The sequence below is a fragment of the Taudactylus pleione genome, unplaced genomic scaffold (assembly GCF_031769625.1).
Source record: "Taudactylus pleione unplaced genomic scaffold, aTauple2 ptg000227l, whole genome shotgun sequence".
NCBI lineage: Eukaryota > Metazoa > Chordata > Amphibia > Anura > Myobatrachidae > Taudactylus > Taudactylus pleione.
In genome coordinates, this window is record NW_028284629.1 from 453,377 (window position 1) to 477,704 (window position 24,328).

Consider the following 24,328-nt stretch of genomic DNA (forward strand, 5'->3'; position numbering starts at 1 on the left):
AAGAGGGGGGACTACTACTAGGGGCACTATATAAAGGGCACTGCATAGGGGGGTACCACTACTGGGGGTACTGCATAGGGGGGGGTACTACTGGGGCACTATATTAGGGGAATACTACTGGGGGCACTGCACAGGGGGGACCACTACCGGTGGCACTGCATAGGGGGTACCACTACTAGGGGCACTGCATAGGGGGACTACTACTGGGGGCACTATATAAGGGGAATTCTACTGGGGGCACAAGGGGCTCTGCACAGGGGGACCACTACCGGTGGCACTGTAAAAGGGGCACTGCATAGGGGGGGCGCCAAAAAATATACTCGCTTACCAAGAAATTTGGGCTAGGGCCGGCCCTGGCCATCACTACACCCCGATCTCCCACACTCAGCAGCCACCTCCACCCTGCTTCTGCCATGGCCTCCTTCATCTCCGTGCCACTGAAGAAGACGTCGCAGGTGGAGCTGGTGAAGTCGCTGTGTAAGTTCATCCAGCCACCCACCCCTGGCTGAGGGGCAGTAGGTTCAGACTATGGTCATATATATGGCGCCAGCTGTGGTGGGAATAAACAGCTCAGCAGAGGGCTCCCTTGTCATCACACGGTCCGGCTTGTGTACTAAGTTAGTGTTAGTGACGTGCAGTGAGGTCAATGGCTGGGGAGGCACACATGTATAAATACACAGTTTTTATATCAAAACTCTTGAGCATGACATGGAATATGATAGTGGAGGGAGTATGACAGGGGAGGCTCTGTCGTCCCTCAGTATCATCCCTGGCGTGACTGGCAGCCTGATCTGACACCTCCGAGAACATCTTCATATTAATCTACGTGGTCATATCTGGGTCTCTATATCAATGGGTTTTCATAAGAGTTATATTGAAATCATAGTTAACCTGAACCAGATTATTCATGTCCTATTAATATGTGTTTATTGCTTCCCCACTATTATCAGACAAGAGTCCCTTATACTGCGTATGTATACAGATAGAGCACATTGGCCCTCATTCAGACCCACTCGCGAGCGGCTGTCCGCTCGCAAGTGGGTCGATGGTCCCCACTGCGCATGCGCACGACGGAGGGAGCTCTGTCGTGCGCATGCGCGAGACCCGACGAGCGAAGGCGTTCCCAAGGGAACGCCTACCGTCTGAAGCCGGCCCCAGTGACATCACTAGTGATGTCAGTGGAGTGATTTTGGCTCTGATAGAGCCAAAATCACTCCTGGCCTTGCGGTTGAGAAACTCAACCGCAGGCTTTTACTCGCAGTTCCGATGGTCGAGACCATCGCGACCATCATTCTGCATGCTCGTATATGCTGTGGGTGGTTACCCACAGCTATACGAGCGTCCAGGAGGACGCTCCATATTTATGGAGGTGGGCCCTGATTCAGAGCGAGCGCTCTGGTCAGAGCCTCCGGCTCTGAATCAGGGCCATAGTGTTACGCAGAACATTGTATTATGGAAATACCCCTCATCATCCTCTATTAGCCCCACCCCTTCTACAGTGTACTAGATGCTGTCTCCTGTACTGCCTGGCTTCTCTTTCTCTCTCCTCCTCTATCGCCCTTCTCTCTCTCTCCCATCTTCTGTCTGTGGGGGCCGCCAGAATCTTTTTTGGCAGGGGGAAGCAAAATTTATAGTTACGACACTGATCGTGTGAACGGCATTTGTGGGCGCATGTGCAAACAGTGAAAGTGCGAGGAGGGAAACATAGGGCCTGATTCAGAGGCGCTCGTAAGCGGCAGTACGCTCGTTCCGAGCGATGTTCGCCCATCTGCGCATGCGTACGGTTTATAATACGCATGCGCGAACCAGTCAGTGCGGCCGAAAATCGTTTGTTCGCTATATAGCGAATGCCTGCTATTTTGAGTGACAGAATGAGGCGTATGTGGGTGGTAACAGGGGAAGGTGCTTGAATATGGGGAGTGGAGATCAGAACGCAGGCGTGCTTAAAGGTCAAAACGGGCGTTTTATGGGTGTGCATAATTAATACAGCAGCGTCATTGACCACGTCACTTGGTTGTATTTTAGCCAAAACTGCTCGCAAGATTGCAGTAGGAAAAATCAGCCACAAGAATAGCGAGCAGTTCATACGCTGTTCGATGTACTCGATTAATCTAATAAATAGCGGACATGACGTATGATGCGAGCGGCCAGGGGGCGTATTTTTCAAATAAACGTCCGCATGTTTTGTTCGCTCGTTCAGGCATTCAGCTCTGAATCAGGCCCATAGTTCCTCTGGAGTACTGGTATGCTGATCTCTGTGTGTGCAGCAGGGGGAACTGATCATCAATCACCCCTGTACAATGATCCGCATCAAGGAGATGACGAGGCAGGTCTAGGCATGGGGAGGGGGTTTATGATGAATGTTACAAAAAATTGTCTGGGGGAGATATAAATATATATATAAAATACTATGACTCTGGAGATATATATATATATATATTATATATATATATATATATAACTATGACTACATATAGTGACACACAGGGAGGGGTGTGTGCTATACTGGGAACCCATTGTCCCTGGGGGTAATGGTGGGGGCTCTTCCTATGGACCTATTACCACTATTGGGTGGGGGTTTATATTGCTGATGGGGGGGGGCTATTTTTCATGGTAGGTGAGAAGTGAAATTTCAATGGGGCCTACGGACACAAGGGTTGGGGGGGGGTGCACCCCCTAGATATCTTTTTTTAAATAAAATATAAAAAAAAAATACTTTTTAAACTTAATTATTATTTTTTTTAAACAACAATTTCAGTGCAGTTTTGAATAAAACATTTTGTCAGTTGAGTGGTTAAAGGAGAAAACTGATCTATTCTTCCCTTAGGAAATAAGGGACAATTTTATGTCACCTTAGTAAATGTCTCTTGCACCAGGTTGCTGCCCAGCACCTGACACTGTCACACTACAGCTGCTTGTGATGTCACAGCTAGTTGGGGTAGGAGACCTCAGGCAGCTTGTGGGCCAGTGTGTGTTTGAGCTTCTTGTAGCGAGTTGTTCACTGAGATTTTTCTTATAGAACAGCGACAAAAACAAGCAGCCACCACATAGGTAGCGAGGTCTCTGCACCTCATTGAGGTGTACGATGACCATGATTAGTCTTATTGATTTGGCTAATTTAGCCATCAGTGGCCCAGACGCTCAGTCTGTGAATATAAGTGCTCTTCATAGCCTTATACATGGCATACTGAGCCATCTGAACATCGGTCATGTAAAAGTGGAACACCCAAAAGAAGATAGGAGTTTATTTCAGCCACCGGCGCAGGTGATAAATTCAGAGAGGAGACAGAAGGATCAGGAGACAACTTCTCACCAACATGTCCCACAGATGAAAAGGCCTGCTAAGCTACCCCCAATTACAGACATCAAGGGGAAGAAGGCTGTGAGGAAGATGAGGAAACACCTGAAGGCCGAGGGGAACAGAGTGTGCAAGGCAAAGAATTACAGTGTTGTGTAATAACTATATTATTTACTATCCATCATACGAGCAGTTATTGGTAAAAGGTGTCAATGGGCCTGATTCAGAGCCGCTCGTAAGCGGCAGCTCGTTCGCTCTGAGCGATGTTTGCCCAACTGCGCATGCGTACGGATCGTTATACGCATGCGCGAACCAGTCAGTGCGGCCGAAATTCATGTGCTCGCAAAATAGCGAATGCCTGATAATTTGAGAGACAGAATGAGGCGTATGTGGGTGGTAACAGGGGAAGGTGCTTGAAAACGGGGAGTGGAGATCAGAACGCAGGCGTGCTTAAAGGTCAAAACGGGCGTTTTATGGGTGTGCATAATTAATACAGCAGCGTCAGCGACCACGTCACTGGGTTCTTTTATAGCCAGAACTGCTCGCAAAATTGTGGTAGCAAAAACCAACCACAAGAATAGCGAGCAGTTCATACCCTGTTCGATGTACTCGATTAATCTAATAAATAGCGGACATGACGTAGGATGCGAGCGGCCAGGGGGCGTAGTTAACCAAAAAACGAACGCAAGTTTTGTTCGCTCGTTCAGACCTAGAGGCGTGAACAGACCGCAAACAGCGAACGGTTCATTTGAATAGCCACCCCTTGTTTTAGAACGAACGACCGCAAATAGCGAGTGGCTCTGAATGAGGGCCATTGTTAGCTAATCCACATGAGGGGTAACATAACCTGGGACCAGAAGCAATATATGCCCTTACACCCCATCCCCCTTACACCAGCTCCACACATATATGTATACATGCAATGAGTAATCCAATATAGCAGTCATTTAGTATAGATGTAATTAATGTATTTGAACATATATGGAGTTGGGGATTATCTCAGTGTTATCTCTATACCTATGCAATAGGTATTGTCAGTGACTCATCAACTATGTTTCATTATCCTATAATGGATGAGGGATGTCCTAAAATAGACACTATAGTAAAAGATATAAGGGGAGATGAATCAGACCTTCTAAAGAGTGATGCAGTTGCCCATAGCAACCAATCACCACCTACCTATCATTTTATACAATGTATTTGATAAATGCTGGCTAGAATCTAATTAGTTGCTATAGGCGACTTCTCCACCTGTCGTCTTATCCGTTCTGTAGAAGGTGTGATATATTTCCTCCATAATCCCTCCCACATTACTTATCACCAAGGGCGGCATAGGGAACTAACAAGGATTTGTGAAAATATCTGAAAGAGGCCTCACGCAGATGGGAGCAAATACGTAATATGTAGGCAGGCCATTCACGCATGTGGGTGTGGTTAGCAAACCAATAGCCCTTGCCACATTACAATACAGAAAACAATCATGTGACTGACACAAAACATTGTATACACCCCAGTGACTGCCATATAGTATAGACAGCATACCAGTGACTGCTATAAAATACAGACAGCATTCCATTGACTGCCATACAGTACAGACAGCATGCCAGTGATTACCATACAGTACAGACAGCATCCCAGTAACTGCTATTTATATAGATAGGTTCCCAGTGACTGCCATACATTACATGAACATCCCAGTGACTACCATATAGTACATTGAGCATCCCAATGACCATCACTTGTAACCCCACCACAGCTGGACAGACACAGGTAGCATTCAAGGTATACATGACACCACCCACCTGCTCACCTCTGAATGACATAACATGGCAGTTACCTGTGTTCTGCAGACTGTGTGGAGACCAGCATGGGAGGATGCCAGGCTAGAGTATCTGCAGCCTGGGACCCTTGGTAGCTAGCTCACTGCTGTGTAGTACAGGGAGTTGGTGCAGGTTGTTCGAACTGTTGTGGAGGAAAGGGGAGTAGGGTGAGGGACAGAACAACCCTACCAGATCTCTGCAGCTGTAGCAGTAAGGTGGCTTGTCCTAGGGGGACAGGAAGCATATTTGTGCCAGGGCCAGTGCTGTTGTCCCCCGGCCGCCTACAGTAGACTGCAAAAGGGCAAAACAAAAAAAACTTTGTATTTAAAATACATAAGCAGCCCTATGAGATATCTGCCCACTGGGAAAACTGGTGAAGCATTTAGCCAATGCGCCCTATCTTGTGACTGAAGATACTTGTACCTCTGGCTACACTCTGCATGCATCTATTTCAGGGGTGTGGTGTGGTCTAAGCTAATCTTATTATGTTATCTGATCCCAGGAGGACATGCAGGTGCTTGAGGAGCAAATAACATCACTGGATATGAACACAGCAAGAAGGGCAGATATGCTCATCCTCCAGAGAGAGATTGTGGAAATTAAAAAGCGGGTGGTAAGTAGACAAATAAAATAGCATAAAGTGCAGAACAGTTCCTGCCGCAGTTTCTGGAGTTAGAACTGGTGGGGAGGAGTTAGTATTGGAGAGGAGGAGTTATAATAGGAGGAGAGGAGCAGGAGAGAAGGAGTTAGGATAGAGGGGAGGAGTTAGGACAGAAGAGGAGGAGTAGCAAACGTCTGTGCATGTGCACAGTAGTATCCTCTGATCTGTTACATACTGAGGGGCCTATTTATCAACACTAAAATAAAGTTTTTAAGGACATTTTCCTTAATTACCATTATTTTAGTATTCATGAAGACACTTAACAGGAGATATCACTGATATCTCCTGGTTAAGTCCACCTGCGTTAATTTCCACACTCCCCATACATTAGTACATTAATATGGGGAAATTATGCTATTCATCAAATTCCAAAAATTATGTATTTTCGGAATTTGATGGTGTTACTATACGCCACTGTCAGGTAGCGTATAGCAGGTTACACTTACCTGCTGTCAGCTGGGCAGGTCCTCCGCCGGCTCCCTCCATCACACTAGACACTTCTCAGGCTCCGTCTGCTGTGCTGACACTCTGTTTTCCAGGCAGAACACAGTAAAGTTTAGAAAAAAAAAAACAGCACAGCAGATGGAGTCTGAGGCAGCGGCAGCGGCCAGGTAAGTGGGGGACAGGGGGGGAGGTGACCGGGAGGGGGGGTTGGGGGGGGACAGAATTACCGCAGCTGTAGGCAGTGCTGCACATGCGCTTTTATGGATGTAACGATGCATGCGCAGCACTGATTACAGCTGCGGTAAGGTAGAGTAGAGAGGGAAAAGCATCTATTTCCCGAAAAGCTGTCATCGCAAAAATGACAGCTTTTTGGAATAGATACTTATGGAGAGGAGGAATGATGAATTCCTCCGGTAAACGTAATTACCTCCAGCTAATTTTTAGTTATGATGAATAGGCCCCTGAGAGAGGTAGAAGGGTGAGGGAGAGCGCCAACTAGAGGAGGAAGAGGGTGATGCAATACACTGATGGTGGGTGAGAGGCAACATTCAGTCCTAGATGCGGGAGACTGGGGGTGAGAGAGGAAATGCTGGGGGAAAGATGGGAGGCAGAAAGTAGGGGAAGGACCGGAAAGGTAAAATGAGTCAGGAGCATAAGACGTAGGTGCACGAGGGTGTAATACAGAAATATCTACATCTCCTTTCTTACTGTACACATAATACAATAACTGCAGTATCAGGGAACTCAGGGCCTGATTCAGACCCGCTCGCGAGCGCTGAGCGCTCGCAATCGGGTCGATGTTGCCCAAGTGTGCATGCGCACGACGGAGGCGGCTCCGTCGTGCGCATGCGCGAGACCCGAATAACGACGGCCAAGCCGTCGTTATGGGTCTCGCACCAAAGGGGGTGTGCTGACGATGGTGATTGACAGCACGCCCCCTTTGGTGGGCGTGCCGGGGGCGTGGCTGCCCAGACGGAGGCGTTCCCATGGGAACGCCTACCGTCTGGGGCCGGCCCCACTGACATCACTAGTGATGTCAGTGGGAGTGCTTTTGGCTCTGATAGAGCCAAAAGCACTCCAGGGCTTGCGGAAGCGAGACCCTACCGCAAAGGTCTCGTCGCAAGCCCGATGGTCGCGATGGTCTTGACCATCGCGACCATCATTTTGGCCGCTCGCTATAGCTGTGGGTGGTCACCCACAGCTATGCGAGCGGCCAGGAGGCCACTCCAAAAAGGAGGAGGGACGGCCCTGATTCAAGAGCGAGCGCTCTGCCAGAGCGACCGGCTCTGAATCAGGGCCTCAGCTCCATCATACATTATCCTCATATATATGTAATAGCATGTAGTAACCACTCTTACCTGTCCTGTGTATGTTATTGTAGAAGAACATCGAGGCCAAGGTGGATGCCCTGGATGGATCATTGCTGAGACCCCAGGTAAGTAACCTGAAGGGGGAGAAAACTCTCAGTTATACCAGTAACTATATGAAGACTTGCAGAATGTTGTGTTTATTTACCCTAATATTAGCGGTTCTAACACTGAGGCTCAGGGTCATGTGTAATAAGTGCGGTTACATAAAAGAAAATGAAGTAACCTGTTATTTACTTGCTGACATCTTTGATCTCCTCTCTGAGAGAAATCGGAGGTGAGATAAAAGTGACAGGTGTAAGGGCGTGGCTACGTAATCTGCATCATTATGGCCCCTCCCCTGCTGCGCAGTGCCGTGGGTGAGGCTATAATGATGTGTCCTCAGCAAGGCAAGTATGGTTACAGCTAATGACACCAGCACATATTAGTAGCAGCCAGGGGCGGATTGGGAATTTAAAATGGCCATGGAAATTATTTTAAAAGTGGCCCCATGTGGGCGGGAACAAAAACAATGGGTGTTGCTAACATAAAAGTAGGCGGGATTAGCACACGATTAGTCAAGACTAAAGCAACATGTAAAATGGTATTTGGGGGAACATATAAAAAGTAGGCAGAACTAACACACAAATCAAAGCTATAAAGTATTGTGCTATACCCCATGTATTTAATTAATGTGAAGGTCAAATTTTATGCTGTGCCCCATTTTGTTGTGGCTACAGACATTTAAAATACTCCCTGGACCTAGGACAGAACATTTTACAGGGGAATTGTTTCCTCTATGAGTCACAAGTAGATATAGTAGATATAGTTTATTAGGAGCATGTCCATGGAATTACGGGCTATGCAGAGTCGTTCCTAAGTGTAAATACATCTGTAAATACGCTGGTGCAATTGTGCACCGAAAATAATGACGGCTAGGAAGTCAAGCGTTTTAACTGTGGCAGACTGGTGGCAATGATGCTTACAGTACATCAGTATGTGGGTGAATATCTGTATTTCGTTCCCAGGGGCGCCGAGAGGGGGGGGAGCAGGTACAAATTACCCGGGCCCAGGCTTGCTGGAGGGGCCCGGCGGGGACCCTGGTCCGGCACCGCCCCCCCCCCCTCCCTCCTACATCACAGCAGCCCAGCACACGCTGCTGTGTGCTGGGCTGCAGTGGGAGACTGCTCGCAGCAGCTGGAGCAGTCTCCTATGCCTATGGGGGGAGCGATCATGCTGATCGTGACCCCCATTGGCTGTGCGCCAGGCTGAGGGGCTCATAGTGCCCCCCTCCCAGTGAAGCGGCGCTGCTAAAATGTTTTTTTTATTCTGTGTTTTTTTACTAAGGGGACGTGGCCACGCCTCCCCTGATTAGGCCACGCCCCGTCACCCGGGCCCGCCGCGGCTCTTGGCTGCCCTGTTCGTTCCAAACACGCAATGATAGAGCTATTACTGCCAACTTGCGTTGCACTCTGTGTCAGCCCCATTGTAATTAAACAATTCAGTGCAGTGAAAGAACAAAGAGGCTGTGTATGTATCTCATTATGAATTACACATCTTCTGACCTATGTGTACCAATCTTGTCTGTTTACACTCCGTGGCCCCTCACAAACAAATCCCAGGTCTCAGAGTTTCCTCTCCCTTTTGCCCAATTATATATGAGACTCACATGAACCCTATTCTGTTCTCATTTTCCTGTGGCAAGTGCAGCCCATACACCTACCTAATTATGCATTACCCCACTGATTTATTTATTATTTATTACCAGTTATTTATATAGCACACACATATTCCGCAGCGCTTTACAGAGAATATCTTACCCTTCACATCTGTCCCTGCCCCAGTGGAGCTTACAATCTATATTTTCTACCACATGCTCACACACATACATACTATGGTCAATTTTGAGGGGAGCCAATTAACCTACCAGTATATTTTTGGAGTGTGGGAGGAAACCGGAGTACCCAGAGGAAACCCACGCAAGCACAGGGAGAATATACAAACTCTGCACACTGATATCCACTAGTTTGGGGCACCACCAAAGACAACATTATCACTATTCTGCCATATTATTATTTGTATGCACAGCACTGAACAGAGAAAATATTCACATGCACAAGCCAAAGGAGCCACACTGAAATCACAAACATGTAGTGGATTACCCATATCATATATAATCCAAAAGTGTCCTAAAAGGGAACATCACAAACATAAGCCCAGCAACGATTACAACACAATGTACAAATGTAGAAGATCCTGCTACAAATATGATAGAAAATGAACAATGTAGGCAGGAAAATGCTGACACATACCTGTACACATGACAGGCATGACACGGATGCACATGATTTAATACAATATTTATTTTCCATACTACTCATGCGCAATTCTGTCTGTCTTTCTGTGTAAGACCAGCGTGCTTACACTATAATGTGATGCCTGACACAAGTAAAAATAAATAATACAATTGTCCAAAGTCACCCGTGGTCTTAATGATGCATTCTAATGCTGGGCCTATACTATCAGATAAAATGTCAGACAGACAGACATAACGAGCAAAATTTACTAAGCTGCGGATTTTAAACCCTGGCGGTTTGGTGGCGGTTTAGATGGAGGGTTCTATTCTGTTCTAAACCCCGGGGGCTTGGTGACGGTTTTGCAGCTGTTTCTAAATGACAGCCCTGTTCTATTCTATTCTGAAATGTGTTTTGATGGCAGTTTTGCAGCGGTATTGTGCAGATTTACTAAGGCCAAATCCGCTGCAACACCGCCGTCAAAACACATTTTAGAATAGAATAGAACAGGGCTGTCATTTAGAAACCGCTGCAAAACCGCCACCAAACCCCCGGGGTTTAGAACAGAATAGAACCCGTCATCAAACCACCACCAAACCACTGGGTTTAGAACAGAATAGAACCCGCCATCAAACCCCCGAGGTTTAGAACTCGCCACTTAGTAAATTTGGCTCTTCATCAGGCAGCCTGACACACAACAGATATCATGGACATACACTGACTGTGAGATATATCAGAGTATGGCCACACAATATCTGGGTTCCTCCCCTGTGTAGTAACATGGGAAATGTTGGTCATTCAGCCGCAGCAGCGCATACACTGCCAGATGCGGCCAGCTTGCAACTAAAAATATTGCATCTGACGGACATGCTGGTTGATATATTGAGGTCAGTCGCGTGCATACACTATACGGTTATCTGTCCGGAAAGCCAATAATTGGCGGGTCAGCCAGATAATTGTATAATGTATGCAGAGCATAAATCTATAGATTTACTGTCAGTAGTTTGGGATATACACCCTACAATATTGCATGTACATTTAATTTTTGCCTAAATCAAAATCATATACAAGTGTTGTAATGGAGTACATACAGTATAACCATTCATAAGTGACATATACCCTGGTGATTTGTATTAGAAAACTAAATCCATGTAGCATGCAATAGGGCTTATAGTTCTCATCAAATAACACTTATATGCTATGTTAACATTCATATAACACCAACAGCAATGTAACACTTGCATCCTGGCATATTTAGTAATTCCCAGCTGGGGGCTGGACAAGCTGCTGCAGAACATCTTTCTAGGACATGGTTCCAGGTTCTACAACCATTCTCACTGCTGCCTGATAAGATGTACTGCAGAAGCTGAGCTTCATGATTGTTGGTTTGGCTGCCCTATAATATAATATTGCAATTACTTTGCTGCACTTGGGGGCACGAAGTGATAGCCAATTGCCTATAGTCCAGTGTTCCTCTGAACCATATAGTCCCTGCAGCTTCATCTCTATGGTCCCCAGCAGTTCACCCTCTCCATACCTCACTGTCCAGTCCCAAGCAGATGGGTAGAACCTGAAGCCCCTAGCACCCAGCCCCAGTGCCAGCATTAGTACCACTACCAGCACAATAACCCTATTCAGTCTCTAGTTCTCAGCAAAGTGCTTTACCCAGAGCTGTGATCTCCTGCTTCCCTTGGTATTACACAGGCTGCTGTGCTGCTGCTGACTGGAGAGGTGTCTGTTCCCTGGCACATGAGCTGGTATTGTCACATGGCTATATGCCTCCGAGTCCCAGCTCAGGCCTTCCCTTTCTCTGCTACCTGCATGATAAAGCTCAGCAGCTGGGAGAAGATCTCACCACGCCATGTAAGGGGCCTGAAGAGAGGAGCTGGGGGCCATGCTGTGCTCTGTAGCTAATGCCTGCATGGCTACTACCTATAGACTTTATTTAGGTAATGGCTGAGAAGGATCGCGCTGAGTGAGCCACACCCCCAACTTCAGCAAGGGTGGTGGCTCCGGCGGTACAAGCCTTAAGACAGTCTCTGCGGTCAGCTTTGTTTTAAGTTATGACAGGCATCGGAGGGCTGCTTGTCATGAGTACGACACTACAGGGGGTCGGGCTGCAGCATTTCAGACGCAATTTGTCTCTAGTAGTTCCGCCGGGACAGGACATCGGCCTCAACAACATGTTTAAATTAAAAAAAAAGTCAGCTGGTCGGCAGCTCTGACTACGCTGCATACTGGATTCTGCATAACAGATTCACTATAACTGGACGGAATTCTACAAGTCTTAAGGAAGATTCAAAACAGGTTTCACAGCAGTTTTAGTACAAACAGCACATTTATGCCTGCTAAAGGAATAAACAGGTAGTACAGGTTGAGTCTCCCGTATCCAAATTAGGGATGTGCAGGCTCGGATAGGTTCGAGTTTGCACGTGGAGTTCGGATTTTTCCCTCCAAAAAAACGGAACTCAGAACGAGGCAAAACGTCATCTTACATGGACGAACATCATCATTCCTGGTCTTTTGTCCAGGAATGATGATGTTCGTCCATGTAAGATGACGTTTTGCCTCGTTCTGAGTTCCGTTTTTTTGGAGGGAAAAATCCGAACTCCACGTGCAAACTCGAACCTATCCGAGCCTGCACATCCCTAATCCAAATATTCCAAAATACGAAATATTCCAAAATGCGGAATAATTTTGGCATGACTGAGATAATGAAACCTTTGATTTTTGATGGTTCAATGTACACAAACTTTGTCTAAGGCACAAATTATTAAAAATATTGTATAAAATGACCTATAGACTGTGTGTATAAGGCAGTGGTGGCTAACCTTGACACTCCAGATGTTGTGGAACTACATATCCCAGCATGCCTTGCCACAGTTTTAGCATGCCCTAATAGCAAAATGGTAGCAGTGCATGCTGGGATATGTAGTTCCACAACATCTGGAGTGTCAAGGTTAGCCACCAAGGGTATAAGGTGTATATAACACACAAATGCATTCTGTGTGTATATTTGGGTCCCATTCCCAAGATATTTAATTATGATAAGCAAATACTCCAAAATAAGAATTAATCCGTTATCAAAAATACCCTTGGTCCCAAGCATTTGGATATGGGAGACTTAACCTGTATAACATTTCCCTAGATAATTGTACACACTGGGCCTGATCCATGGTCAGACGGAACTATACAGCTGCAAAGAAGCAGCTGTGCAATACCGTCCAGCAAATATTTAAATATTACAGGAGGCATCTATAGGAAGCAGGCGCCTCCTGAGAGCAATAGCGATCTAAGTGCAGTGTCCATAGACGCTGCATGGGATCACCATCATGACCATTGGTTGTGATGGTGGCAGCACTGGCCAGTCTGAGTAAGCTTCAGCTTACTCTGGTAGGCAGCCTGCGAGGCCAGAAAATCTGCATCCACCAAGGCAGACCCTGGCCTCAGCACTTCCAGAAAATAGGGGTACCACTCCCCATTCCCGAGAACGCTACCCAGGCACACCCTGGCTCCGCCCCTCCAAACACTGCATTCATGCTGCAGCTTGGGGGATCTGAGAGCGATATCGCAGAACCTGTTTTGCACATGCGCAGTTTTCTGATAATCGGAAAACTGTGGGATCCCTCATCTGCATCTAACCATGAATCGGGCCCACTGCTCAGTATGATGGCACAGCGAGGCCTTTGGTTGGAATCCAAACACTGTACTATTAGCGGGGTGTTTCTGTGCCCCCCCCCCTAACATTATCTGTGATGTCACTCAGTCCTAGAACAAACTGGTGGGTGAAATGGATTCTAACTATATAGTGGCAGAGACTGAGCGGCTTCCACAGCCCAGATGGCAAAAATGTTTAATTTGCAAAAAAGAACTTAACGAATGACACAAAACTACATGAGGTGGGACACATGCAGAGCCGGATTTAGGCCCAAAAGGGCCCTACGCACAGTGCAAGTTGCCCCCCTCCACCTTCTCCATCCACACCCACTCTACCTAATGGGTATATCTAGTGTTTGGGATAATATTAAAGATTTTCTGCTGCTTATTCCAGAGACAGAAAATATTCTATTAATTCAATTTAACATATAAATAAAGCCAGGACAGCTGAGTGATGCTCAGCTCCCTGGTGCTATTGGCTGGCAGCGGTAATAAGCGACTTACATGGAAGCGGTATGAAATACCGCCGGCCGCATGGCCATGAGTTCGAATCCCGGCAGCGTGAGGCAGACAGCTGGAGAGATCCCGGCAGCGGCAGCCTGACAGCGCTGGAAATCCCGATCGTCCATAGGTAAGTACTTACTAACCTAACCTAACCCCCTTAACCCTAACCCTCCTTAGGGGTGCCTAACCCTAACCTACCCCCCTGTGCCTAACCTTAAAACCCCCTCTAAGTGCTTAAACCTAACCCCCCCCTTCCCCGCTGCATAACCCGGGGGGGTGCCTAACCCTAACCTCCCCCCGGGGTGCCTAACCCTAACCCACCCTCCCCCTAGCCTAACCCTAACCCTCCCGGGGGGGGGTGCCTAACCCTAAGTCCCCCCGGGAGCCCTAAACCTAACCCCCCCCCCCCCCCCCGCGCGGCTGTCCGCTCGCGGCGCCCAGCGTCGGAAAAATTACAGGCGTCTAGATTTAGACGCCTGTCATTTAACCCTCGCCAGGATAAAGCAGTCGGGAAGCCGGCTGTCGGGCTTACGTCAGCCAGCTTCCCGATTGCATCCCACTTACACTATAGCTATTACCGCCAGGTATAGTCCCTTCTGCGCATGTGTAGCCTGGCTCTGATGACCACACTTGCTTGAATGCACTGGAAGCCTTGACTAGAGCTTCCAGCAGGTTCTACAAATAAATAAATAAGATGTTAAAAAAAATAGTACCCGGTGCTGATAACATTATACAGGGAGAGCTGGTACATTCTGCATGCTGATTTTATATATATACATATATATATAGAGAGAGAGAGAGAGTTCAATCCCGGCACTCGCTCAATAAAATGAAATGAAATGCGTGGGTGCCCTCCATGGACCACCGGGTCCTATATAGCAAATAAAATAATAATGGCGGCACTCCACGACTATTGATAATTATGTAGAATTTATTCTGAGTTCCAACGTTTCGGGCATCATTCCAGATGAAGGGCTGACGTCCGAAATGTTGGAACTCAGAATAAATTCTACGTAATTATCAATAGTCTTGTAGTGCCACCATTATTATTTTATTTGCTATATATATATACAAAAAGCACTGATCTACGGCACTCACCATTCCTAAATTTGGGGTGCAACATGGTATGTGACCCCTTTTAACCTGTTTAATCTAGCTTGTGTCAGCTGTTTTCCTAGGTGCTTTGCAACAGGTGTGCTAGGTGCCTCTCTCGCGTTTAGAAGCAAAGTTGTTGTGAGCTTTAAACCTTGATAGCATACCCTGAGTTCAACACTAATGTGATAGCTATTTCCATGTTATAATTCTGAGCAATAGAGTAGGGACTTGCAGTAAAGTGGGGTCCCTTAACGGGGGCTGCAAGCTTAAATGCATTGATCAATTCATGAACCAAAACTCCACTGTTTATTATCATTATTGTTATTATGGTGAGAACAGAGCCCCTGTGATATATATATATATATATATTAGGGGTGTGCACCGGCCACTTTTCGTGTTTTGGTTTTGGATCTGGATCTTACGTCGTGTTTTGGATCTGGATTGGTTTTGCCAAAACCACCCTTCCGTGTTTTGGGTTCTGGGTTTTGTGTTTTGGATCTGTATTTTTTTAAAAAAAAGCATAAAAACAGCTAAAATCACAGAATTTGTAGGTTTTTCTGCTCCTATGCTATTATTAACCTCAATAACCTTAATTTCCACTCATTTCCAGTCTATTCTGAACACCTCACACCTCACAATAGTGTTTTTATGTCCAAAAGGTTGCACCGAGGTAGCTGGATGACTATGCTAAGCGACACGAGTGGGCGGCACAAACACGTGACCCATCTAGGCGTGAAACTGCAGTGGCAGACAGGATGGCAGTTTGAAAAACTAGGCCCCAAACTGTACATAATGCAAGAAAAAAAAGAGGTGCAAGATGGAATTGTCCTTGGGCCCTCCCACCCACCCTTATGTTGTATAAACAGGACATGCACACTTTAACAAACCAATCATTTCAGCGCCAGGGTCTGCCACACAACTGTGGCTGAAATGATTGGTTCGTTTGGGCCCCCACAAAACAATCTGGCAATTAATGTGTCCCTGCACAAACTGGCTCTACGGAGGCAAGATGTCATCCTCATCCACCGATTCCTCACCCTCTTCAGTGTGTACATCCTCATCCTCACAAAGTATTAACTCGTCCCCACTTGAATCCACCACCACAGGTCCCTCTGTACCTTATGGAGGCTGGTCTCCCTGGAAGAGCTGATAATTCATTTTGATGAACATCATCTTCTCCACATTCTGTGGAAGCAACCTCCTACGCCTTTCGCTGACAAGGTTCCCGGCTGCACTAAACACTCTTTCGGAGTACACACTGGAGGGGGGGCAACTCAGGTAAAATAGAGCCAGTTTGTACAGGGGCCTCCAAATTGCCTCTTTTTCCTGCCAGTACAGGTATGGACTGTCTGACATGCCTACTTGGATGCTGTCACCGATGTAATCCTCCACCATTCTGTCAATGGTGACAGTATCATATGCAGTGACAGTAGACATGTCAGAAATTGTTGCCAGGTCCTTCAGTCCGGACCAGATGTCCAAACTTGGTCCTGCCTGCCCTGCATCACCGCCAGCGGGTTGCTTAGGATACCTAAGTTTTTTCCTGGCAGCCCCAGTTGCGGGAGAAAATGAAGAAGGAGCCGTTGACGTGTCACGTTCCGCTTCAGCTGACAGTGTGTTCACCAGCAGGTCTTTGCACCTCTGCAGGCTTGTGTCGGCCGGAAAGAGAGACACCATATAGGCTTTAAACCTAGGATCGAGCACGGTGGCCAAAATGTAGTGGTCTGATTTCAACAGATTGACCACCCTGGAATCCTGGCAAAGCGAATGAAGGGCTTCATCCACAAGTCCCACATGCCGAGCGGAATCGCTCCGTCTTAGCTCCTCCTTCACTTTCTCCAGCTGCTTCTGCAAAAGCCTGATGAGGGGAATGACCTGACTCAAGCTGGCAGTGTCTGAACTGACTTCACGTGTGGCAAGTTCGAAGGGCTGGAGAACCTTGCACAACACGGAAATCATTCTCCACTGCGCTTGAGTCAGGTGCATACCCCCTCCTTTGCCTATGTCATAGGTGGATGTATAGGCTTGTATGGCCTTTTGCTGCTCCTCCATCCTCTGAAGCATATAGAGGGTTGAGTTCCACCGCGTCACAACCTCTTGCTTCAGGTGATGGCGGGGCAGGTTCAAGAGTGTTTGCTGGCGCTCCAGTCTTCGGCACGCAGTCGCTGAATGGCGAAAGTGGCCAGAAATTTTTCGGGCCACCCAAAGCGTCTCCTGCACGCCCCTGTCGCTTTTCAGAAAATTCTGCACCACCAAGTTTATTGTGTGAGCAAAACATGGGACGTGCTGGAATTTACCCAGATGTAATGCCCGCACAATATTGGTGGCGTTGTCAGATATCACAAATCCCCAGGAGAGTCTAAGTGGGGTAAGCCACTGGGCGATGATTTCCCTCAGTTTCTCTAAGAGGTTGTCGGCGGTGTGCCTCTTACTGAAACCGGTGATACACAGCGTAGCCTGCCTTGTAACGAGCTGGCGTTTCTGAGATGCTGCTACTGGTGACGCTGCTGCTGTTGCTGCGTAAGGTGATACATCTACCCAGTGGGCTGTCACAGTCATATAGTCCTTAGTCTGCCCTGTTCCACTTGTCCACATGTCCGTGGTTAAGTGGACATTGTGTACAACGGCATTTTTCAGGACACTGAGGACACTTTTTCTGACGTTTCTGTACAGTCTCGGTATCGCCTGCCTAGTGAAGTGGAATCTAGATGGGATTTGGAACCGGGGACACACTACCTCCATCAATTGTCTAAATCCCACTGCACTAATGGCGGATACCGGACGCACGTCTAACACCAACATAGCAGTCAAGGCCTCAGTTATACGTTTTGCTTCAGGATGACTGCTGTCGTACTTCATCCTCCTCGCTAAGGACTGTTGGAGCGTCAATTGTTTAGTAAAAGTAGTGGTGTTCCTACTTCCTCTCTGGGATGATGAACGACTCCCAGCAGCAACAGCAGCAGCGGCAGCAGTAGGCGTAGCAATGCAGGATCCTCCGGAGGAATCCCGGATAGGAGAGTCAGTCATGCCAGTGACATGGCCTGCAGGACTACTTCCGATCCTGACTAAGGAGGAAATTGACGAGGAGGGAGTTGACGGTGTGGTTTGCAGGCGCTTGGATACAACAGGACAACGGGATTTAGGTGTCCCTGGACTGCTTACGGTCTTAGCCAAAGTTTCTGAACTTGACAGTAACTTTTTATGAACGCGCTGCAGGTGCCGTATAAGGGAGGATGTTCCTAGGTGGTTGACGTCCCTACCCCTACTTATTTCACCTTTACATATGGTACATATGGCAAGACAGTTGTTGTCCGGATTTGGATAGAAATATTGCCAGACCAAAGAGGTGGAATGTTTGGTCTTCTGCCCAGGCAGAAACAAACACCACCATCAGAATCCTCCTCGCCAACTTCCTCCTCAGCGCCAGCTACACCAGTATCCTCATCCTGTTGTACTTCAACAGTGACATCTTCAATTTGCATATCAGCAAGTGGACTGTGGGTGCTCCTTTCAGCACTTGCAGGGGGCGTGCAAATGGTGGAAAGAGCCACCTCTTCCCATCCAGTGCTGGGAAGGTCAGGCATCGCAACCACCACCACACTTGGACTCTCCTTGGGGATTTGTGATATCTTCTTAGAAAGCACAGTTCTTCGCTATGCTTTTGCCAGCTTAACTCTTTTGATTTTTTTAGTGGGAGGAGGGCTTCCATCGTCATGTGAAGCTGAACCACTAGTCATGAACATACTAGGGATCGACCATAGCCGTTCCTTGCCACTCCGTGTCGTAAATGGCATATTGGCAAGTTTACGTTTCTCTTCAGATGATTTAAATGTTTTTTTCAAGGTCATTTTCCTGAACTTTGTCATTTGGGATTGTATGTGCCCTCTACTATGACATTGGGCATCGGCCTTGGCAGACGACGTTGATGGCATGTTATCGTCTATGTCATGACTAGTGGCAGCAGCTTCAGCACTAGGAGGAAGTGGTTCTTGATCTTTCTCTATTTTATTTTTATCGGAGAAAGTTTGGTCCTCCATTTATGTTCTATCGATTTGATATATACGTGCGGCTAAACACAGAAAATATTTTTTTATTTTTGCTGGAGAGTAGTGCACTTTGTGGGTTACACCAGCCTTTAAGAAATGAGCCAGCCGGCTCTTTACTTATGGGACACAGGCGCACGCTTGGCGCTGCTCCTTTGTTGATGCACGTGCGGCTACTGCGCACACAATTCACAAACACAGAAAAATTTTTTTTTTTGGTTTGGAGTGTACTTTGGGGGTTACAGCACCCTTTAACGGTCAAGCCAGCCGGCCCTTTACTTATGACACAGGCGCACGCTTGGCACTACTTTGTTGATGCACGTGCGGCTACTGCGCACACAATTCACAAACAGAAAATATTTTTTTTTTTGGTTTGGACTGGAGTGTACTTTCGGGGGTTACAGCACCCTTTAACGGTCAAGCCAGCCGGCCCTTTACTTATGACACAGGCGCACGCTTGGCACTACTTTGTTGATGCACGTGCGGCTACTGCGCACACAATTCACAAACACAGAAAATTTTTTTTTTTTGGTTTGGACTGGAGTGTACTTTCGGGGGTTATAGCACCCTTTAACGGTCAAGCCAGCCGGCCCTTTACTTATGACACAGGCGCAAGCTTGGCACTACTTTGTTGATGCACGTGCGGCTACTGCGCACACAATTCACAAACACAGAAAATAATTTTTTTTTTGGTTTGGACTGGAGTGTACTTTGGGGGTTACAGCACCCTTTAACGGTCAAGCCAGCCGGCCCTTTACTTATGACACAGGCGCACGCTTGGCACTACTTTGTTGATGCACGTGCGGCTACTGCGCACACAATTCACAAACACAGAAATTAATTTTTTTTTTGGTTTGGACTGGAGTGTACTTTCGGGGGTTACAGCACCCTTTAACGGTCAAGCCAGCCGGCCCTTTACTTATGACACAGGCGCACGCTTGGCACTACTTTGTTGATGCACGTGCGGCTACTGCGCACACAATTCACAAACACAGAAAATAATTTTTTTTTGGTTTGGACTGGAGTGTACTTTCGGGGGTTACAGCACCCTTGAACGGTCAAGCCAGCCGGCCCTTTACTTATGACACAGGCGCAAGCTTGGCACTACTTTGTTGATGCACGTGCGGCTACTGCGCACACAATTCACAAACACAGAAAATAATTTTTTTTTTGGTTTGGACTGGAGTGTACTTTCGGGGGTTACAGCACCCTTTAACGGTCAAGCCAGCCGGCCCTTTACTTATGACACAGGCGCACGCTTGGCACTACTTTGTTGATGCACGTGCGGCTACTGCGCACACAATTCACAAACACAGAAAATAATTTTTTTTTTGGTTTGGACTGGAGTGTACATTCGGGGGTTACAGCACCCTTTAACGGTCAAGCCAGCCGGCCCTTTACTTATGACACAGGCGCACGCTTGGCACTGCTTTGTTGATGCACGTGCGTCTACTGCGCACACAATTCACAAACACAGAAAATATATTATTTTTTTAGCACTTGGGGGGAGCACCCCTGATGGACAGAGCACCCCCTGGACAACACTACAGCACCCCTTTAGGACTGGGACACTGCACAGGACTTTGGAGTGGACACAGCCCCTATGGAGAACTGACTGCACAACACAGTCCAGCCAGCCCCTATGGACTTTGAAGTAGTGGACACAGCCCCTATTAACAACAGCAGCACAGCACAACACAGCCAGCCCCTATGGACTTTGAAGTAGTGGACAACAGCAGCACTACACTACACTACACTACACAGCCCTAACTCCCACCCTCCCTCTTCACTGTCCACAGCCGAGTGAGAAAATGGCGCCGACGCGGGTACCTTATATAGGATCCAAAACCCGCGAGACTCGGAAGGCGGGATGATGACGTTTTGCCTCGATTTCAGATCCGAGTCAGGCGGGAAAAGTCGAGCCTCACTCGGATCGGACTCGGATCGGGGGGGCTCGGGGGGGTTCGGATTTCAGAAATCCGAACCCGCTCACCCCTAATATATATATATATACTGTATATATATGTATATATAACACACCATGAAACAGCGGCACTCAAACAACACACAAGTAGCAGCAGTCTAAGTCGACGTTTCAATTCATCAGCATTTTTAACAGGACTGTCTTGATGAAAATGCTGATGCATTGAAACGTCGACTTACACTGCTGCTACTTGTGTGTTGTTTTCATTTCAAAGTCCCTGAGTGCTGCCGTTTCATGGTGTGTTATTATTTGGTGCAGTGACCCTGCATTATTATCGGAGGGCAACAGGGTAAGCAATATTTTTACATGTGACTGAGTGCTGGATTTTTTCTATATATATATAGCTTAGAGTAACAAACTTATAGGCGGCACTCAGATAGTTAATGATAGTAATAAAGACACGGAGAATCCGCGAGTCACAGTCAACTTTCAATTCTATTGACAGAATTTTCATCAGGACACGATTCTACGTGTCTTTATTACTATCATTAACTATCTGAGTGCAAGTACTTTCGTACCTACCAACCCCCATAATGAATTTCAATGGCAAATGGACCTTCATAGATTCTCACGTAAATTATGTTTACGAGAATACTTTCAGCACCAACAGGAGGTTTCAACAACTACGCAAAAATTTGCCGAATTCATACAGAAAAGATCAAGGTCCAGATTTGATCCACAATCAAATAATGCATCAATCAGAACTTTTACAAGATTACTGGATGATTTAGTACAATGGTACAACACGGCTGATAAAAAGTATATTCTAATTTATCAAAGGCAGAACAACTAACATTGAAAAATCTAAGTCGCTACCGGGACATTATAATACGTCCTGCAGATAAAGGGGGAGCAGTGGTAATCCAAAATTTGGATGATTACAAATTTGAATTAGAACGTCAATTAACTGATGAATCAGTATATTTCCCTCTCAATGGGGATCCAACATTAGAATACAAAAGAGAACTTGACTCTATTCTACAAGAAGCAACCTTTGAATGATTAATCACTGAAATACTGAAAATAGCACTAACTCAGGAAAACCCGGTAGTACCGAACATCTACACTGTACCGAAAATCCATAAATCCTTACACAATCCTCCTGGACACCCCATAATTTCGGCAAGGGACTCCATTTTTCAACCGATATCACAGTTCTTAGATAGTGTAATATAGCCATATCTCATGCAACATCCTTCTTTCTTAAAGGACACTACATCCTTTTTGAACAACATCAGTCGACTCACCAACGTTCCAACTTCTACATTACTATGTACCATGGATGTATGTAATTTGTACACCATCATTCCACATTCTAGTGGGTTGGAAGCTATGCGCACTTTCCTGATGACAGAAGAAATGAAGGACTTGGACCTGGATCTATTAATCAAACTCTTGGAACTAACCTTAATACATAATTATTTTCAATGAAAGAGAATCACCCATAAGACTTACATACCAATATAGTAAGGAAACCATCAACTATTTGGATGTACAGGTATCCATCAAAAATGGTCAACTAAGTACGAGTGTATATAGCAAACCAACGGACAAAAACAATCTCCTTTTGGCCACAAGCCATCATCCCCAGTCATTGAAAAAAGGACTTCCACAATCTCAAATGATCCGGGTAGCTAAGATCACAAGTGAAAAAGAGGCTGTGGAAGAAGCAATTGACCAAGTCATAACTAAATTTGCCAACAGAGGGTATAATTCAAAGTTACTACAAGAACAAAAGCATGAAGTTTTACAACTATCTCGTGAGTCCCTGTTAAAAACCACCCCTAAGAACAAGGAATCAGTAATAACGTGGAAAAACCAATTTTCAGCTTCCAGTCCAGTTATACAACATGCAACAAAAGCATTATGGCCAATTGTGACATCAGACAAAGATCTACCTTGTTTTCAAGGACATAGACCTATGGCCTGCTTTTTGAGGGGTCGGAATTTAAGGGATATGATTGTACACACTGACATCAGTGACTTGAAACCCAGAATACAGGGTACTACATTCTTACAAAAACCCTCTGGATGCTACAAATGCTTAAAATGCACGACATGTCGCAACATGATTACAGGACCGGAATTTAAAAACCCGCATAGTGGGAAAGTATACTAGATTAATCATGTAGTAACCTGTACATCGTCCTACATAATTTATATCATCATCTGTCCGTGTGGCAAGTACTATGTGGGCAAGACCACACGAACCATACGAGAGAGAATGGCTCAACATCGCTCAGCCATCCAAACGGCACTGTCAGGAAAATTTACTAACCAACCAGTTGCTAGACACTATGTAGAGAGGGGGCATAGTCTCTACGAATTTTCAACATAAAATCATTGACCATGTGCCAGAAAAACTAAGAAGAGGAGACAAAGCGGGACACCTCTTGCGCCTTGAAGCCAAATGGATTATGACTCTAAATACCATTAATCCTAATGGATTGAATGACAAGATCTGTTGGAATACATTATGAGTGTCATTAATTATATTAGAAATTTACTATCCATTTTTAACCCTACAAGACACACATTACCAACAGAGATCATGGGGACCATTGAGATATTTATTGGTCATACATCAGCCGGAGGATGCGACGGGCGCCTGGAGTGCGTCCTGTTACCATGACAGCAGGACCACATGGAAGCGACCTGACGTCATCAGGGGGAGACGCACTTTGCAGCGTGCAGATGTGGGTGTCCCGCGAGGCTGTTGCACACTTAGCGGTGATGTTATTTAAGGTAAGATTTTAACTTGTTTGTATGTATTACCTTGACAAAAGGGCGACCCAGCCCTGAAACGTTGGATTAAAGAAGCTTTTTGCTTTTACTAAAGACCCTCAGTGCCGCCATACCTTTCTATCCTTCTGACTATCCATCAATAACGGAGGGCTCGAGGGCTATTCAAATTTTGACAGTAGTGCTGGACCATTGGATTTCTATATATATATATATATATATATATATATATTCCAAAAAATGTCTGCACTCACATCCACATTGTTGTCAACTTTATGGGGTGCTCCCCCTGAATCAAAAAAAGCCATTTCTTTGGTCCAGAATAATACAATCCAAAAATGAAAGGGGCACTCACCAGAGCATTTCCAATAGAAAAAAAGTCTTTTTATTTCTTACATATATCGGTCGACGTTTCGGTCATTCCTGACCTTTATCCAGAC

General features: G+C 46.3%; 1 protein-coding gene across 1 annotated transcript in view; it reads left to right on the forward strand.

Annotated features, from left to right (window-relative positions):
• The window catches only part of LOC148517065 (uncharacterized), a 47,655-nt gene that overhangs the window by 22,306 nt on the left and 1,021 nt on the right, over positions 1-24,328 (forward strand). The window contains exons 2-4 of the mRNA XM_088479170.1: positions 5,621-5,731; positions 7,605-7,658; positions 22,356-23,891. Coding sequence (XP_088335296.1) covers positions 5,627-5,731; positions 7,605-7,658; positions 22,356-22,577 — 381 coding nt within the window. The 5' untranslated portion in view covers positions 5,621-5,626 and the 3' untranslated portion in view covers positions 22,578-23,891. The remainder of the gene's footprint in view (positions 1-5,620; positions 5,732-7,604; positions 7,659-22,355; positions 23,892-24,328) is intronic.